Source organism: Paracoccidioides lutzii (genome assembly GCF_000150705.2).
Source record: "Paracoccidioides lutzii Pb01 unplaced genomic scaffold supercont2.3, whole genome shotgun sequence".
NCBI lineage: Eukaryota > Fungi > Ascomycota > Eurotiomycetes > Onygenales > Ajellomycetaceae > Paracoccidioides > Paracoccidioides lutzii.
In genome coordinates this window covers 611,916-632,080 of record NW_015440949.1, presented here as the reverse complement: position 1 = coordinate 632,080, position 20,165 = coordinate 611,916, and the positions used below count along the sequence as shown (strand labels likewise).

At 40.3% G+C, this 20,165-nt stretch overlaps 4 protein-coding genes across 4 annotated transcripts in view; 1 reads left to right on the top strand and 3 right to left on the bottom strand.

Annotated features, from left to right (window-relative positions):
• PAAG_11289 (hypothetical protein) overlaps positions 1-1,920 on the bottom strand; it is a gene marked incomplete at both ends in the record, with an annotated part of 2,311 nt that extends 391 nt beyond the window's left edge. Inside the window, 2 exons of the mRNA XM_015846963.1 lie at positions 20-1,529; positions 1,658-1,920. Of these exons, the coding sequence (XP_015703385.1) occupies positions 20-1,529; positions 1,658-1,920 (1,773 nt within the window). The remainder of the gene's footprint in view (positions 1-19; positions 1,530-1,657) is intronic.
• A 1,123-nt stretch (positions 1,921-3,043) lies between these two features.
• On the bottom strand, positions 3,044-4,011 carry PAAG_01509 (rRNA-processing protein FCF1; the record flags this gene model as incomplete). Its single annotated transcript, XM_015844366.1, has 4 exons — positions 3,044-3,125; positions 3,230-3,632; positions 3,798-3,879; positions 3,976-4,011. 4 exons carry the CDS (start codon positions 4,009-4,011, stop codon positions 3,044-3,046), a joined length of 603 nt encoding a protein of 200 aa, XP_015701274.1.
• A 12,121-nt stretch (positions 4,012-16,132) lies between these two features.
• On the top strand, positions 16,133-16,522 carry PAAG_01507 (hypothetical protein; the record flags this gene model as incomplete). The annotated part of the gene is made up of 1 exon (XM_015844365.1): positions 16,133-16,522. The coding sequence occupies one exon, from the start codon at positions 16,133-16,135 to the stop codon at positions 16,520-16,522; it is 390 nt and encodes a 129-aa protein (XP_015701273.1).
• Positions 16,523-18,056: 1,534 nt separating this feature from the next.
• On the bottom strand, positions 18,057-19,207 carry PAAG_01506 (C-4 methylsterol oxidase; the record flags this gene model as incomplete). Its single annotated transcript, XM_015844364.1, has 3 exons — positions 18,057-18,621; positions 18,709-18,794; positions 18,857-19,207. 3 exons carry the CDS (start codon positions 19,205-19,207, stop codon positions 18,057-18,059), a joined length of 1,002 nt encoding a protein of 333 aa, XP_015701272.1.
• Between the last annotated feature and the right edge of the window lie 958 nt (positions 19,208-20,165).

The window sequence follows — 20,165 nt, the reverse complement described above, 5'->3', positions numbered from 1 at the left end:
GTCCACATCCCCGCAAAACTCCCCCCTCCGCTGAGTAGCCACGTGCATCCACGGCAAATCCGCCAACACCCCCGACACGTCCCGTACCAATTCGCCAAAACATCTCCCCAAACAGCGGTACCCCTGTCTCTTCCCCATCCACAACTAACAGCTCCTTCAACAACCGTAGAGAGTACAGCACCGCCTGCATCTGCGCATGCAGGTGAATATCATCCCACTCCAACTTCGCCCCACAATAACCGCGTTCCAAAAACCTGCGTATCTCTCCCGCTCTGGGCCTGTCTTCGCCCTCCATGCGACTGAGAATATCATACAGCGCAAAACATTTCCAGACGGAACTTCGCTCAACAGAATCACCATAGCAACCGTAAACAGCCGTCATGAACCCATTAACCTGCCCCAAGAACGCCTCAAGTCTCCTCTCTACCTCCCTCTGCGTCATCAGTGTCAGAGTGACAGGCGCTATTCGCTGGCCCTTGCGCATATGCTCAACCACAATCCCCTTCCTCCGTCCCTCGTCTGCAGCATACCTCAAATTCAGTAGCGAATAGGCAAGTAACCGCAGTTCACTACCCTGCAGCCATGCGGCGCGGCGCCCGTGACATTCCACCAGGATCGGGAGGTATACATATGCCCCTGTTTCAGGCCCGTTGAACGCTGGCAGTTCATATTGCGTAAATAACTCGGAGAGTTTGGGGTCTGTCAAGTCCGTATGCATACGTACATGTATCTGCTTTGAATCATTACCGCCAATATTGTTCGAGTACTCTTTCATGAACGATTGATACGATGCACTATTCTCTGCGACGCCCGTGGTACTCTTCGCTCTGTGGATGAGTGTCGCAAACGACGTGTAGGGATCCTTCTTCAGTTCATAGGCTAAGCGCTGGAAACTGACAACGCCCAGTTTCTTGGCGATTGTCGCGGGGTGTAATTCCGTTGCTCGTATGCTTAGTTTCATAGCATCGGGGTCCTCAGTTTCTTCTGTAGCTGATGACTCCCGGATGTGACGACAGTCGCTCATTTCAATAGAATTAAAAAATATCACAGATCCCTCCGCGCCCAGGTCGTGAACGAGCAGGTCAGAGTCGCCTGTCAGAACTGCGCAGCCATAGTTCTTCGCTGTAGCTGCACAGTGCTCGTCAGCTTCCCCTAGGACAACTTCGACTAGTCCTGCAAATATATTATCTATATTCCTAGTTTGACGCGACGCAATCTCGTGCAATTCTGGAACGCGGGCTGTGCATTTCATAACCTCCTCCCTATTCCATCTGTATTTCAAATCCTCAATGACTGTGGGTATCATGAATGCGGGTGCCGGCAAGAACTTGAACTGAGATGATGGCAGGCGACGACCGAAGATCCTATCCCGGTGGATATTCATGGGCTTACTGCGGATGCTGGAAACTTTGAAACCCCCCTGCGTATCACAGCATAATTTTTCGAGCTTTTGTCGAGTTGCTTCCATTCGTTCCAGACGAGTGTTGCGTTTGGACAGTGGCAGGGCACCGTCAAAGTATATATTTTCTCTAATTTTGTTCAAATAACAGAATCGCCTTAGTTAGTTTGAATAGACAGAACCCAGTACAGAAAAGACTTTATAAGACTTCCACTCCATCCAACAACAATCTACGTTCAAAAAACCAAAATTGCTTACATCCTAACACCCACCCCCATCAAACACAGCAGAAACTGCATAACGGCAATGCTTACTTCATCCGCAGACGGCTGCGCATCAACAGGGTTTGCAGATTCGTCGCTCCAAGGCAATATCCACTCGTAGACATTATATACCAGTCCTGGCCCGTCGATCACGATCGATGTGATGTTCTTGGTGCTCTGGTCATTTTTATTGTTGTTGCTCAGCCAGACTGTCTGCGCATGCGGGAGTAGATGGCGAGTTAGGAAGAGGATCCCCATCTGCACGCAAGCGATTCATGGGCCGTGCTCGGTAACGGCGCGCTGGATAAGTGTTGGACTGGGGGAGGTGGAGAGCGGAGAAGTTTGGATATCCGACATATGCCAACCATGAATAGCATATCTACATGGAGAACATTGTGAGAAAACTAGCGGTAGTGATAGAGGTGTGTGATCGGAATAAACTGTGTAGAATTCGTAGCGGAATCTGGTATCCCTTAGATTTGATAGATGCGTGTGGAGAAATTTCGCGGAGGTCAGGGCACATTTTATCTCCATGTGATGATTCCCGGCTGAAAAGTGTTCTCCGTTCCCAGGAGCGATGGACACGGGGCATCAGTGACATATTCCTTCGTTGTTATTTTCTATAAGAATGAAGATCTAAATAGTTCTTTTCAAACGCTGCCCGTCATATAGGGGAGAGACCGTAAATACATCTTCCACCGCCAAAAAGAAAACACGCAAAAAGATGATACGGCTGGATATCCAACCACCAGTCCATGATCACATTAGAAAAGCAAAGTTAAAATTGGTGTCTAAATCTATGATCAAACACATATACTCCCACGGATAAGCAGCAAATCAAAACTTGCCAGGCTAACGTATGTATCTACACATAGACCAGCATCCCACAACACACGCCAAATAAAAGATACCCATCCACCCTTGTAAATGGCACGTAACATAGCCGTGCAGGACGGGGAACGAAAACCTCTCAGTTCCCGTGCAGAAACAGCCCAAGGCAACAGAGCCCCTTGCAACTGTATGCCCAGATATAATACACATGCGGGTTCCCAGGACCTGCACAAACATCACGTCATGTTAATCTCCCTTTCCGGATTGCACTACATAGAGCTCAGTGGGTCAAGAATTAAATGCTATTCCTGCCAATGTGGCGTGAACAGCATAATCACAATTCCGCAATTCCGAACTCCGCATATCCTTGTGTTCGAACTTGTTGGAATACGTATTTCCCGCCCGGTTGAATCGCATCAGGTCGCTAATTGAGCACCTGGTCGCACAATCGTCCGGCAGCAGGTGATGGAAAGTCATGCACGTAAGACGGGTAAAGACCCTCCCGCAACCCCAATACCCCGTAAAACAGAAAGCCAAAAATAAAGTGGTTTCATTTCTCCGGAGCATCGGGGAGGCGCTCGATAACATACTTCGCCCTAGCAACACTCATGATTGGCACTCCGGGAATTTTCCTAGAATTTCCAGAGCAAAACAAGGAACGTCAGAAACGCAATAAACAACCAAAACTTTCCAAAATCTTAACAAAAAAAAAAAAAAGAAAAGAAAAGAAACTCACCTAATCCTCCTCTTCAAATCCCTATCATTCGTCGCCACAATATAAACACGATGCTTAATAACCCTATCAACAAGACAATCATCCGCATACGTCCCCTTGTGGTCACACTTCAACCTCTCAAAGCGCGGATCCTTGGCAATGCGCAGCGCAATGCGGTACTTGGGACCCAGCTTCTCCAACTCGGCTAGCACGCAGTCCGTGACGAGCGGGATGCATTTGGCGAAGAGGCAGTCCATCATTGTCGGGATGACCTCAAGCTTGTGCTGGACTGTGTGTGAGAGGAAGTTGGTATCGACGAGGATGGAGTAGGGGGGTGTTAGGGCTGTGTTATATTGAAAGAATAGGGCGGAGGAGACTTGGGGGCTGTTGAGGTGGTCTTCGTTAGTGGGGGGAGGTTTGTTTTCTATTTGGAAGGGTAGTGGGTGGGGGAAATGTGTGTCTGTGGAAGGGAGGGTTTATGTTGATTACATTTCTCGGACGAGCTCATTGGATGTATTCTTTGCCGCTTTGCTCTTCTCTGGCGCTTTGGCTTGGTTTTCTTTTCTGTTGTTTGGCGATGGGAACTAACCATGAGCAATCTGATGTATTAATTCATTTTGTCCGGGGGGCGGACTATTCGGGAGGATGAGGGGAGATGGGCATACAATCGACTATCACGGTTAGTAATTGCTCTTTTGACCTGTTGTATCCCATTGATTAGATCCCTCTCACCACATCTCCAATTGACTATAAGCGAATAGACGAACCTGAGCAAACTTGCGAGTCCTCTTCTTGATACCCATACCTTTTCATCAACACCTGCGGAAAAAGAGAAAGAGAAAAGGGAGGAATATATCTATGCGGACAAAATGACAGATCGAATGGGACACTCGCTGGTAGCAATCAGATCTCCAAATCTCAGTTATAAAACTGGCCGTTGCGGTAGAAATGAACGGATGTCCTAACATCGTATCTTTTCCTCTTGAAGCTCAAAAAAATTGTTCTTCTGCTTATATAATCCACATAACTAACGTAATCGATAAGCGAGTCGGCCACATAAGCAAGTCGGCCATTTTTCATCTCATCCCAGAACAACATCTTCATCATCAAAAATGTCAACCACACAAAGAAATAAAGCCTCTACTCAGGAAGGAAGGCTTCTTTTAGCCATTCAAGCATTTAAAAATGGTCAAATTTCAAGTGTACAAGCTGCAGCAAAGCTGTATGATGTTCCATGTTCCACTCTAGATGATTGGATATATGGTCATACAGCATGCATTAACACTCCTTCAAAGAACTGGAAACTTAGTCTTACAGAGGAAGAATCTCTTGTTCAATGAATTCTGGTCATGGATGAATGAGGTCAGCCTCCCTGGGTTGCAGCTGTATGAGAAATGGTTAACCTTCTTCTTGCCAGCTGAAGATTCAACTCTTTATTTACAGTGAGTGAATACTGAGTATGAAACTTTGTTAAGTGTCATGATGAGCTGAAATTCAAGTTCTTATACAAGTACAATCATCAGCAGGCTTTATGTGAAGATTCTAAAATTATCTGTAAGTGATTTAGACTCATACAAAACACTATTATGAAGTATGAGATTATAAAAAATAATATCTACAACTTTGATGAGACTGAGTTTCAGATGAGTGTAATTGAGACTATCAGAGTGATGATTAAATCTGAAAGAGCTGAAAATCTTAAACTTGTATAGTTTGAAGATTGAGAATAAGTAATTATTATTGTTGAAGTCAATATAAATGACTGAGTCTTGCATGTGATAATTATTCTCAAAAAGAAGATATATTAATTCTATTGATATAAAATAAAAGAGCTATTATATGACTGAGTGATTGAAGTTAGTGAGAATGACTGAATCACTGATCAGCTGAGATTATACTGACTGAAAGAGATGTTTAACAGGAAGACTCTATTCTATACAAAAAATAAATATTGACTGTTGATTTTAGACTGACACTGAAGTTATATCTCAATTGAATTTGATCAATTTTATACTGAGAATCAGATCATTATTCTCTATATATTATCACATTTTTCTCATATTCTTCAGTCATTTAATGTTGACTACTTCTCATCTTTGAAAACTGTATACATATAGCAGATGAAAAATTAGATGTGACTTGAAATTAATCATATTGACAAGAAGAAGTTTTTGAGTCTCTATTCTGCAGTTTAGATGTAAATTCTAATTGAGAGCAACATTAATAGCAGCTTTAGAGCTGTTGAGTTGATTTCATATAATTCTGAGCAGATTCTCTTGCAGCTTAATATTATGATATATATTCTCACTTTCTCAGAGATCTTTTATAGCTCTCAGACCTTCTGAGCCACAGTCACATCATATAATATACATCAATTGAAGCAACAGGTTGAGAAAGTTAAAGAATATATCAAGTATTATATATAGAGTTCATCTAATCTAATCAATTATACTTTAAGTCAACTGATCAAGAGATATCAAATGACAATGCATAGTACTGCTATTCTAGCAGCTCAAAACAAAAAGTTAAAAGCTCAAAATGTCAAACAAAAGAGAAAGTGAGAAAGAGACTGTATATATGTAGCTCAAAAGAGTGCTTTGAGAGTTGAAGAAGACTTGAATCATATATGAAAAATCAATAAATAAGAGCAGGAAGTGATTGAGACTGCTGAGTTATAACCACAAAAACATGCAGCACCACAGTATAGTGTATATGAGATTATTGAGTATACTACCTGTATATGCTTTAAGTGTATAAAAAATAATTTATAATATAATTTATTAGTTTTTCTTTATAGTTGAGGCTTTGAAGACATTCTCATTATATGGCAAGGTGAGAAGTGGTTTGCTTGCTTATATGATTCACTCACTTATCAATTACATTAAATAGTTAGTTAATATAATCTATCACTTAGTCAATTGGATCACCTAGTTGATTAGTTTATTCAACGCATATACGTTTAGTATTCACATTAATAAAATACTTAATCTACAGTTTTCTCAAGCTTTCACTCAGGAAGGAAAGATTTTTTTAACTATCAGGCATTAAAAAGAGATTAAACTTCAAGTATTAAGAAAATTGCAAGCTTGTATAGCATCTTTTTTACCACCTTACAGAATTAATTGAATGGTCATATAATATGAGAAAATTCTTAACTCAACAATTGAAAATTAGCCTCTACTGAAGAGTCAGTTCTTGTACAGTGAATTCTATCTATAGATGAATGTGGCCAGCCTTCTTGAGTGCGCACTGTATAAGAAATAGTCAATCTTCTTCTTGCCAACTGAGATTCTAGCACTGAGGCTAAACCTCCACCTACATTTAGTAAATGCTGAGTTAATCAATTTATTGATCATCATTCTGAGCTCAAATTCAAGTTCTCATATAAGTACAATTATCAATGAGCTCTATATGAGAATTCTAAGATTATATGTAGTTGGTTCAGACTTTTATGAAATATTATTGCAAAGTATAGGATTTTAGAAGATGATATCTACAACTTTAATAAGACTGGATTTCAGATGAAAGTTATTAGCACTGCTAGAATGATGACTGGGTCTAAAAGAATCAATCATTCAAAACTGGTTCAACTTGGAAATCAAGAATGAGTGACTGTTATTGTTAGAATCAATACCACAGGTTGAGCTCTTCATATGATAATTATTCTCAAAGGAAAAGTGCATTAATTCTGTTGATATGAGACGGAAAGGCTGTCAGGTAACTAGGTTATTAGAGTCAGTGATAATAGCTGGACAACTGACAACCTGGGCCTGTATTGGCTGAAGGAGGTGTTCAACAAAGACATCTTACCCTATATAAAGGGCAAATACTGACTGTTAATTTTTGATAGATATGAAAGTTATGCTTCAGCTAAATTTGACTGGTTCTGCTCTGAGAATAATATTATTGCTCTCTACATGCCAGCTTATTCCTCTCATCTTCTTCAGCCATTGGATGTTGGCTGCTTCTCTGTAGTGAGTTAAGCTTTAAGAACTAGAGGCTAGTCCTCCTATATAACAAGGACAAATTGCTTGGGAAAGGAAAAAAAAGAATGAGATGAGAATACAAGCTTAAGCAAGCTCACATAGCATGATCATATGCATATGTGCAAATGATGACTAGGCTGAGTCAGTCAGCCAGAGTGAATCTAGAGATTCAGTCCCTTATAATACCCTTCTTCTCCCTCTTTGTTGCAGGCCTTTACAACTATTTAAAGCCCTCTTTACATCTAATTTTGCCTGCTGAGAGGCCTTCTAAGTGTCCAAAGTTTTTGCTTCTTGTAGAAGACTCATGTCATTCTATGTAGGCTCAGCTCAACCTACTCATTTAACAAGGTATTGCTTTTTTCTCTAATAGATTCATTCATTTCAAATTTCCTCAATCTCAAACTCAGGTCCTTTCAGAATCTCTATAGTGAGTGACTGCCAGTCAGTTTGCCTCTGACTAAGCAGGGGATTTATCATCACAGCATGTAGAAGCTTTACATTAAAGACATTGTGAATGCTGAGTGAGACATTTAGTTGATAAGCATAAAATTCTATCTTTTCTAGCACAGTATATTGATTGTATTTTGCATTCAGCTTCTTGCACAGGTAATTAGTTCTCATGTTCTCTAAGCTCAATTAGATCTTATCTCCAGGTTGAAAGCTTGAAGCTGGGTCTTTTCATCTATTCATGTAGTTCTTTTGAGATTGCTGAGCATCTGTCATTTTTACTTGAGCTCACTTCAATACTTCATAGATCTTCCTCATATAATTATCTGCAAACTCAATGAGATTATATGATGTTTCAACAGAAAGTGCATCAGCTATATCAATGAAGAAGATGTGAAAAAGATATGTTAAAAAAAATGAGCTCACATCTGTTGAGACAGCATCTCTATTATTAATGATTAGCTCTGTCAGAGAAAGTTCTTCATATCAGTCATTCTGTTGAAAGCTAATGTACTTGTGTAAGTAGATTTTCAGAGTCTGATTCATTTACTCTGTAGCTCTATCAGTCTCTGAGTTATAGACTATGAAAAGTCATCTTTTAATATCTAATTTCTCACACATCTGAGTTCAAAATATGCTTGTAAAAGCTGACTCTTAATCTGACACTACTGTTTTAGAAATATCATATTGAGAGATGATGTTGTAAAGAAACACTGTAGTCACTATCTCTGCATCAGTTTTCTTAACTGCTTTTAATATAATTCTCTTGATCAGTCTGTCTATTATAATCATGATGTTTGTGTATTCTTTAAAGCTTGATAAGTTCATAATAAAGTTCATAGAAAGCTCTTGTTACATATGTTCAGAAATGAGAAGAGACTTAAGCAGTTTCTGATGTTAATCTCTCTATGCAGTGTTTGATCTGCAAAGATGACAGTTCCTGATCATTCTTCTCACATTAGCAGCATAGTCTGATCAGTAGAACTCATGTCTTAGAACTTCTGCTGTTTGCTCTCACTTAGAATGATCAGTAAGAGATAAGTCATAAGCCTTGTGTACTAATCTCATTCAAAGAGGTTTGAAGTCTGGCACTCACTTATGATCTCAAAAGAGAAGCTCTCTGTTCTCATTTAAAGAGTACTCAGAGACAGAGGCTTTAATGCTAAGTTAAGAAGAAAATTTGAATCTTCTCTCATGAAGAGTCTGCTTCAGATGCTGCAGAATCTTGTTATTTTTATGAGTCTTATTTCACTGAGCTTGAAGAGACATCTCAGATTTCACACTAACAGTGATCACTCTTGATTTCATTTCAGATATCAGTACATTAAACTTAAGTAGTTGAGCTTATCTCTGCTTGATTCTCTCATCATCAGCATCCTATGACATGTTCTGCTCTCTTCATGATAAAGTGTCTAGTTCAGCATTCAACTTCTCTGACTGGTAATCAATTTTGAAGTTGAATCAATAGAGAATATTCATTCAACATAGCTATTTTTCATTTAGTCTGTGTGTAGTCATGAAGTATTCTAGATTCTTATGATTTGTGAGAATCTTAAATTTCTTTACACTTTGTAGCTCAGCATTTTATTTCTTTAAACATTCAATTATTGCTAATAACTTCTTATCATGAATCTCATAGTTGTATTCTACAGGTGAATGCTTATGAAAGAAGAAAGCACATGAGTGTAGAATGCTCTGCTCATCATATTGTAGCAGCACTTCTTCTGAGACATAATCTGAGAAGTTTGTTTTCAATATAGTCTCATAGTCAGAGTCAAATTGAAACAGAATTAGAGCAGAGATAAACATTGATTTTAGACACTTAAAAGCTTCTTCAGCCTTGCTCATCTACAAAAAAGAAATATTATTATGTGTAAGAATTGTCAGTGAGATCATGATCTTTGAGAAATCCCTAATAAATTATCTATAGAAATTGACAAAGCTTAAAAATCCTCATACACTCTTAAAAGTAGTAGATGTCACTCATTCCAAAACAGCTTTAATCTTCTCTGGATTTATTTGTATACCCTTGCCTGCTTCAATGATGAATTCAAGATATTTTGTGCTGTTCATCTTAAACTCACTCTTTCTGATGTCTGCCTACAGGTCTGCTTTCTGTAGATGCATAAGCATCTTTTGTACATGCTTGTGATGCTCCTGTAAGCTTCTTGAGGAAAATATCAAGATGTCATCTAAATAGATTGAGCAGAAGTCATTCAGATATCCACATAATGCTCAATTGATATATTTTTGAAATATACTCAGAGCATTGATCAAATCAAAGAGTGTAACCAGCCACTCAAATAATCTATATCTGGTTCTAAAGACTGTCATTCACTCATCATCTTCTGTGATTCAAATCTTGTGAAAAGCTGTAATAATGTCTAGCTTAGTGAATTATTTAGTCCATTTAATTCACTGTAGAGTCTCACTGATTAATGATAGAGAATATCAATTCTTTCAGATGATTTTATTAAGAGCTTGATAGTTCACACAGAATCTTAGCTCATTCTCAGACTTCTTTGTGAATAGTATAGAGATGACTGTGGAAGAGTTGCTCACTCTAATAAAATTCTTGTCTAGATAATCTGTAAGAGTCTTTCACAAAGTCAGTAGTTCCTCTTGAGACATATTATATAGTGAGTCTCAAGGATGTTGTTTCACACTATCATTAGTCTTTTTAATCAGTTCAATCTCATGATCTCTACCTGGGCCACAAAGTGAGAGTAGAGTATCAGTGACTTTCTTATCAAATATGTTCAAAAACTTATGATAATGTTTAGGCAGCTTTTCTCTAGAGTCAATCTTTGATTTCACTTCTAAAGTCTTTTGAATATCAGTTAAACTGACAGTAAAGATCTCAATGTTTCACTTCTCTCAAGTGCTCACAAGCCTAGAGAAGCTTATGGCAGAGATAGAAATCATATCAGATTTTGCATTTGAACTAGACTCTACCTCTATGCCACTCTCTTCAAATCTCACAATTCTTTGATAAGAGATTACAGTCACCTTTTGCTGGGCCAGCCAGGGGTCATCTAGATACATATCATGACCATATAACTCATTCACTACATAGAGAAAGACTCATTCAATTATGTGATCATTTATATCAATTTGAATACCAGTCATCATGCTCATAAAGAGTCTCATGGAGTCTTCAAAGCTGATCATTTTAACAGAGGGAATTTCAATGCACAGGAGCTTATGCTTGTTAATGTAGAATTGAAAAATAAGACTATAGATATTAAATTCATTGTCTATCATTGCTCTAATCAAAAAGACATTATCTACTAAAGCATTAATAGTGAAGAGTTTGAATATCATCTTAGATTGAAATCTTCTTTATTACTTTTTCATAAGCTTCTTATTTCACTTCTTTCAGTATCTTTTGATTAGAGCTACTTTTTTTTCTAAATCTTCACTCATATCTACATTGTTGTTGTCCAGTACCAGCTTAAGGATCACCTTAGCTATTGTAAAGGTAGTAGAGCATCTAAGAGATTTGAACAGACAGCTTTTAATCATATAATCTCTGACTCTGCATCTCAGACACAGGCCTTGCTCTCTTCATCAATTAATCTCTGTTTGATTTATCAATTTGACATGATGAGTGCTTGGGATCACAGCATCAGGAGAGAGATTTATCAGATTATCAGCAGAAGCTTGAGATCAATTTCATCAATCAAGAACAGCATGACAAAGTGAAAAGTGTGAATTAGATGTTGTATGATCTGAAGAAGATCTATCTTCACAACATTTAGATCATTATCTTAAAGTCTTAAGCTCAGAGAGTTGATAATCAACTAATCTAAGCTTCTTGCAGTAATTCTTATAGAGAGATGATTCTCTTACACCCATCATGTCTTCCCTTAGCTCCATGCTTAGAGTGGATTTCAAATACTTCTTTTTAATATGATCATCTCATTCATGACCATCAGCTTCAAGTAGTAGCTGATTAAATTCAGACAGAAAGTCAAAAAGAGCTCTTCTACTCTGTCATATATTGTTGAGCTTTTGTATAGTCTTTTTCTGTTGTGCAGAATCACTAAAGAGCATGTGTGTCTGCTTCAGTAAGCTCTCTACTGTGAAGTTGATCTTGTTCTTATTATTCTCAACTCAGAGATAAACTTGAGCTGCTGCTATTTCTTCTAGTCTTAAGTACATATATCAAGCACATTTCTCATTATTACCTAAAGCTTTTCCATTGATCTTAAGTTTTGATTGAAGCTTTAGCTCTCATTGAGAGTAGTGCTTCAGATTAGAATCATCATACTTCTTGCAATTCAGTAGCTTGGTCTTTGATCTTCTGACTGCAATAAATGATTGTGAGTTCAATTAATAGAGAGTTGATGTTGAGATGTTCAAAGCTTGTCATAGATTAGCTATTTCAGCTTGCTGAGCTGCTATTAAATTTCTGTTCTCATGCTGAACCTGTTCCTGCTGTTGAAGAAAGATCATTCATTGTTGTTCAAAGCTGCTGAGAGTGTCTCTGCTCATTGCTTTATGTTGATTCATTTGTGTATTCATTGTACAAATCTGTTACTTTATCTCATTCAGCTAGACATTTTCAATATTGCTCATTCATTTGTTAGCACAATTGCTAACCCAGTCTATTCATATACCAGTGCTATCACTGAACTTCATGATGCAGAATTTAAGACTCTCAATAGCCTGTCATATATCAGCATGTTTGCTGAACTTTATGATACAAAATTAAGGCTCCCAGTGGCCTATCAATGAAAGGAGTGAAGCAATTCATAATGTAGTGGGTTAAGCTCTAAGAACTAGAGGCTAGTCCTCCTATATAACAAGGATGAATTGCTTGGGAAAGGGAAGAAAAGAATGAGATGAGAACACGAGCTTAAGCAAGCTAACGTAGCATGATCACGTGCGCATGTGCAAACAATGGCTAGGCTGAGTCAGCCAGCCAGAGCGAATCTAGGGGTTCAGCCCCTTATATTCTCCCCTCTGAAAACAGTGTACAGATGACTAGTAGAGAAGCAGATGCGGCTTAGAATCAATCACATTAACAAAAAGAAGTTTTTGGCCCTATATCCTACTGCTCATATACAGGCCCTGAAAGAGAACAAAATCAAGAGCAGTTTTAGGGCTGCTGGGTTGGTTCCATACAATCCTGAACAGGTTCTTGTCAAGGATAGATTGCTTGATTGATTATGAAGCGATCGCTAGCTACGCGGAAGTTATATACGGTGCGGATTACGTAAGAAGGCGGATAGGCCTGACACCCCCACTCACCGATGTAACTGTACGCGAGATTACATACAAAAAATAGCCTGTAGCTAGGTATCAGTGCATAATTTGACTGGAAAACCCATATTGTTGAAAAACCAGTCATTTCCTCCATATAATCATTTCCGCCCGCTTACCGCGTCTTCTAATATCTGCCGCCATAGGGCGTATCTAGTCACCCCAAGCGGCTTGGTCAGCCCGTCTGCCGCGTTTGAATTCAACTCACCGCGGTCAGAGTGGATAATCGCGACACCACGATTGAGCAGATTCTTCATAAATTGGTTGAAGGTCCATATATATTTTAGAGCCTCATTGCGGCACTCCAATAGGAAGGTCCACCACATTCACGTGGCATCATCAGTGATCATCATTGCGAGCTTCTTACCCGCATAGGATGGTGTATCTTCTTCATTACCAAGCATTTCTCCACCCCTGAATAGGTCCACCCAGATCTTAAGACCTTTGCGGGTGGCATGGCGTAGGGGAGTGTTTTTATAACTTGCACATTTATGCTTGGCTTTAATGCACATGGTGCAGAATGAGAGCTTCTTTGGGCTGATGATGGCAATTCTGAAACAGGGCTCCTGTGACATTTTAATTAGATTCTTCTCACCAATATGGCTCAACTGCCAGTGCCACTCATCAATCAGTAGCTGCTTCAGCATAATGGCAGGTAAGCAGGTTGGTGAGGACAAAATGAAGGTATCAGTATCTGAATCCTTCAGGTTAATTAGCTGCTCCACATCATTGCAGTTGAAAAGACTCAGTGATGCAGTGTTCAGATCATAATCTGTTGAAATCACCCTGGGCTTCAGGACCATCAAGTATGCCAGTGGTCTAAGCTCCAGATCATTCATAATACCTCTGAACATAGAAGAGGTGTCAGATAGAATGTATATATTATTGAAATTCAAATTCACATAGAAGATGTCATTTCCTGTAGGTGCTATTATCTCAAAGTAATTTCTAGTGTCCACCTGCAGATCACAGTGAATATAGTTCTGGTGCTCCAATAGACCAGCAGATATGAGATTGGCAGATAAGCCTGGCATCAAATAGATGTGGTCAAATTCAATTAATCTTTCCCTGACTGAGATGGAGGTGACCTCAATTCCTTGAACCTTCAAGATAGCCTTATTGGCCACTTGAATTGTAGGGCTGCTAACCTCTGTTATTTGAGAAAATCACAATTGATCACATGCAATATGACATCTGGCCTCACTATTCCATATGATGAGTGGGTTGATGATTGGTTCAGCAGAGTATGCAGACACCTCAATGACCTGCACTAGATTTGCCATTTGAAATGTCTCAGAGCTGTCATTTGCAGTTGATGAGGCCTTCTTGCCCTCACTACTCTTCTTATTGTTATATTTCTCTATTCTCACTGTGTTGATGGTTCTTCATTCTTCAGAGATGCTATTCAGATTGGCTGCTCAGCAGAGTTCATCATGATGATGCTCACATTCTAGGCAGATTGAGAGGTCAGACTTTGAATGTCTGCTCATTCAATAGCCTCTGTGTTCCCTGGGTCAGCTCCCACAGGCTGAATTATTTTGAACATTGCTGCTATTATTGAAACCTGCAGTCACATTTTCAGCCTGAGTTACATTGGCTGAAGAATTAGCCACCTGGATGAGCTTCTTGATCTCTTTGAGAGGATTCAATTGAGAGCATATTTCCTCCATGATTGAATGAACATTCAACATGACAGACTTTGATTTGAACTTTTGTATCTCCTTGATTTTCTTTTGCACATAGTTTCATCATATATTGAGAAGTGCAGAATAGAACATGTGGAATACCACATCATTTGACAGTAAAATATCAAGTATTTCCAATTTCATAATAATGTCATTGAACTTATCAAAAAATGTATGTATGTTGATGACTTGGACATCACTCATTGATGTAAATGCTAGGACTGCTTCTCTGCAGAGCTGTGTTCTTGAAATGAAGAACTTCTTCTCAACTGTGTGTCAAAGAGAATAAGCAATTCTGCCCTCATCATACTTATTAAAATGAGGCCTAATACTGGCTGCCAATGTGTTTGAAATGAATGTGAAAAGTCAGTGATTTTTGACCTCTCAAAAAGAAGCTAATTTGAGGTTCTCATCAGGGCTTTTGACTTGCTTATCCTCCAATATAACTCAGCATTGAGCATCAATTAGCTTGGCCTTCATATTCACATGCCAGGAGAGATAATTTGAAGATCTGACCAGAGCATTCAGCTTGATGATATATTTAGTATTCTGTTTGAACTGGCTGATTGCCTTGCCAACACAGCTATCTGAGTTATAGAGGTTATATTGCATTCAGAACCTCAAGTTCAGATCTCATGCTGACATTTGACCTGTCAGTGAATTTGTGAGCATTGCAGCTCTGTCATTCTGAGCACAGAGCCTCTTCAATTGAAGTTGAAGCTACAATTCTTTGCATCTCTCTTTTTGAAGTTCTAAATCAATCTTTTGATGTTCAAGATTCAATCTCCTCAGTTGCAATTCTTCAGAGTCAGTTGTTGATGATGAGTTAGAGGTCACTGCAGACATCTCCATCTCATCTTCTGAAGAAGTCAGATCAGCATATTCAACATGATGTAGGCAGACTGGCCTCACCATGATAGGAGCTGTAATCAGCTTGGCTTGCTGACTGAGTGTTTTGAAGAGTCCAATCCTGAAACTCTTGAACACTTCTGGGGGGGTCAGTGAGCTTAGAGCCCCCTGGTCATTTTCAGATCAGTCAGATTGACTGAATTGACTCAATCACAACTGTGAGTGAGTCATCATACATTCCATCATGTCATATTAATCTTCTTTATAATGGAGTAATCTTATTCAGTGAGATTCTTGCCTATAAGCTTGATTGAGTGGATTGGCATGTTCTTGTGCAATCAGTCACTGAAAAATTAGCAAGTTGCAGATTTTTTCACCCATTAAGCAAATGGATTGAACACAGAAAAAAATAATAATAATAATAATATAAGAGCGCGCCAAATTGATCAATTGACATAAAATAAGACAATATTATATTGACTGAAGTGAGCAGTGATTAATATACACTATATTTGGCAAGAATTCCCCGAATTGGCAGTTATTTGCGCAAAAACGGGTCTCATAACCTGTCAAGGATAGATTGCTTGATTGATTATGAAGCGATCACTAGCTACGCGGAAGTTATATACAGTGCAGATTACGTAAGAAGGCGGATAGGCCTGACAGTTCTCTCATGCCTTAATACCACAATGCATACACCCACTCCTCCTGGAACTTCTTATAGCTCTCAAGCTTCCTGGGCCACAGCCACACCACATAATGTACACCAATTGAAGCAGCAGGCTGAGAAGGTCAGGAAATATATCAAACGCTGTATGCAAAGTCCACCCAGTTCTACTCATCAGGCTCTAAGCCAGTTTGTCAAGGGCTGTCAAATGACCATATATAGAATAGCACTTTTGGAGCAGGAGGTCAAGGAACTAAGAGCCGCAAATGCAAAACAAAAGAGAAAGTGGGAAACAGACTGTATATATATAGTTCAAGATGGTGCTTTGGGGGTTGAAGAAGGCTTGAATCATGTACAAAGGGTCAATAAATGGGAAGTAGAGGTGGTTGAAGCTGCTGACTCTCAACCATGAAAACACACAGCATCACAGTGTAGTGTATGTGGGACTATTGGACATACTGCTCATACATGCTCTCAGCATGCAGGAAATAATTCTTAATATAATTTACTACTTTCTGTATATAATTGTTGCTTAATTTAATCTGAGATACTTTGAGTGGTGAAAGGCCGATCGACTAGATGATGGATTACATTAACTAACTGTTTGTTAGCTAACGTAATCCGACATCTTTTTGACCAACGACACCCATTTGGTCAAACCCCGCCATATTATTTGACAAATTTTCAACTTAAGCAACAACCACTAGGAATTCTATATAGAAATGATATAGAATATATCCTTAGGTCTGTGAGCAGCTAGGAGCTTTGTGTTTCGTACTGCCACATTTACTACAGTGTGGTGGCGCTCGCTTTTTAGTTCTCAGATTTGAATCCTCAATCCCTTCCTCAGCTATATACATATGTGGCTTCTCTCTCTTTCATTTCTGTCTAGCGTTGGCAGCTCTCAGCTGCTTGACTTCCTCTGTTAAAAGAGCAATCTTACTCATGGCCAGCTGACATTCTTTAACTAGCTGATCGAGAGCTTGATTTGTGGGACTAGAAAGAACATCCGTACCGCGTTTAATCTTGCTGCTCTGCCATTCCAATTGATTCACATTGCAGGGGATCTTGAGGGCCCAGGAGGATTGGAATCCGTGAGATCCATGAGCTGATCCTGGCGGGGTAGGATTGAGTATGTAGCTGAGTAAGTACCTCATCTGGATTGAATGGAATCAAGCCTGTGGCTTTGAATCTGTTTCTTATAGTAGTATCCTTCATAGTCTCCTGCCTAGCTGCTGCGTAGCTGATTAGGAATTCATCCTTGTCAATATGATTGATCCCCAATCTCATGCTCTGCTCAATCTTCTTGCCATACACTCTCTTTGGTGGCGAAAATCCGGTTCGGTTTCCTCATCACGGAAAATACAGAGGATTCCATGGGTGTGTCCGGCGACTTTTGGGATGGGTGTCGGGACATGGATCGGAGTATACGTATACGGAGATTGTTGTGGCTTGCGGAAGGTGGCGAATAAATATCTCAGTTTGCAACATTATTCATACAATGTAAAAAGAAAAATTATTCTCATCTATGATAATAGAAATAATAATAATAATAATAAAGAAGAAATACAGACAAATTAAAATGGGGATATTATCAAGAAAAGAGGTAACAACAGAACGTATCAGGGGGCCAAAGGCGGTTTTGAAATTTTGAAATTTTGAAGGCAGGAATTAATTCAATCAAGTACTCCAGAGCAATGGGAAGCCAAAATCGATCCGAAAGGATAATTAGAAGGGGAGAATCCGGAATAGTACACGGGGAAAGAAAAGGCAGTATCTGTGATAGGATAGAAACCTATCGATAGAACCGCTGGAATGAGATGGGACGTGGTTCAGGCCGCAAGAATCGTCTCGTCGACAACTGGCCGGTGCGTCTTCCCAAGATATATATGAAAGAAAGAAAAAAAAAAAAGAGAGAGAGAGAGAGAGATAGAAAACAAATAAAATCATTGTTTCTTCTTCGCCGCATTAGCCAGCTTCTTCTGCCTCCACCTCTTCGCAGCCTCAGGCGTATACTCTGTATCTAAACAATAATCCCACCATCGAAAACTACTTGCAAAATTCCCTATGAACTTCTCATGATGCACATCATGATGATCCGCCCCGGCCCAAATAGGCAAGAAATGATGCAACGACCACGGAAACTCATACCCACTGTGCGCATCAATGGCCTGGAAAAGCCTCAGCATGATCCAAATGTACATGGTGAGGATGTGCAGTTTGCCCGTGAAGGCTGCCCAGAAGACAGGGGCGGCGACGGTGCCGAATCCCAGGGCCATCACTTCGATGGGGGAGGCGTATTCGGCGGCCAGGCCGAAGGGGGCGGAGTATTGGTGGTGGATTTTGTGGACAGAGCGGTAGAGCGGGCCCCAGTGGAAAAGGCGGTGAGACCAGTAGTGCCAGGTATCTTCGACGACGAAGAAGATTACGATTTGGTAGGCCATGGTCCAGGGGGAGGGGAAGGGGACGCCGGTGTCTAGGCCGAAATATTGGGCCATTGGGTGGAAGAGCCTACATTATTTTGGTAAGTGGGGTTGCTCTTGGTGATTGGGGAGAGAAAGTGAGAGAGAAGGGAATCGGAAGGGAAGGGAAAGGTACCATATCTGTGGGAGTTCGACGGTGAAGTGACTGAGGAGGACTAGTTTGGCGCACTCCCATTGTTCTTTCAGGGTCGGGATTTTATTCTGGTAAGAATTAGCGAGAGATCAGGTCTAAGCTCTATGTGTCAATATATATGGTATATTACAGGTTGAATCTTATATTTATTGAAATAGGGTATTCTGCTGATGATAATCCAGGGCAGAGCGCGGCCGAAGTAGACGCACTCGTGCATGACGAAGGAGAGGATGCCGGTTGCGAGGACATCATTCTGCATCCAAACGTACCAGGCGGCCCATAGACGCTCGACGAAATTGAGGTGGACGTTGTATTTAGAGATTTCCTCGAACTGGGCCCAGTAGGTATCCTGGGCTGGGGAGAGGAAGGTTGAATTCCTGGGTTTTGGAAAGGGGAGAAGTGTTAGCTTTTGGCATTTGGTTGGGTTATATACACGTAAATTTGGGCAGGGGAGGGATATTGTTTTTATCAGGGCGTACATCTTGGGGGTGTGACCAGTGACCAGTATATCTGGTTGTCGATGCGGGAGCAGCTCTCTGGGAGAGATGGATCAAAGGGAGGAGAAGGGGGAAGAGGGAACACAATTGAAGGGTGTGGGGGGGCGTGGGAGGAGTGAGAGGAGGAGGAGGAGATGGAGGGAGAGGAGACGGAGGGAGTTGGAATTGGAGAGGCAGCGTTTATTTAGTTGAAACGCACAGGTTCGATGGGCGGTTTATATGAGAGAGGGTATTTTTGGGGTAATTATTACGCATACGGCAGTGATACCAATACGCTGGCAGAACCAGTTGGCAGTAATAATGAGGAGTTGGGCAGGTAGGTACATGGAAGGTACTGAGGAGGTAACTGGGTAACTCCCTCACTCACTCGGTTGTTTCACAAACCAACTAGTTAGGCAAGTTGGTTACCACGTGGTGCTTAGTCAGGCACCGTATGATTGTCGGCTCGCCGCATCCGGAGACGGAGTCAGCACAAGGCATAATATATTACATGTCCGGAACAACAGACATCGCGGTCACCTCATTCATCATGCGATGTACTCGGCGCTATTGTGATTATATTTAGTTATCCATCATTGCTGCTATTTAATGTGGGCATCGAGAAAATGGTTGGAGACATCTGAGATAATTGATTCTACTCCATGCATCCCGATCATCAATCTTATCAGATCAGATCGATCTCCCTTACTGATCTGACTCTAAACCACCATTAACCTGGGGAACGGCCATTTTACGGGTATTGCTACTCACTGTCACCGATTTCCCTGGAACTGGCGGCAGCGAGAACGTTAGGGGGCTTCTAGACGTGTGGAAGAAAGTAACGTGATTCACTGTCTAACAAACTTAATATTTTGCGCTCTAATCAACCGCCTCCTCCTCCACCTCCTCCCCATCATCATCATCATCATCATCATCATCATCATCATCATCATCATCATCATC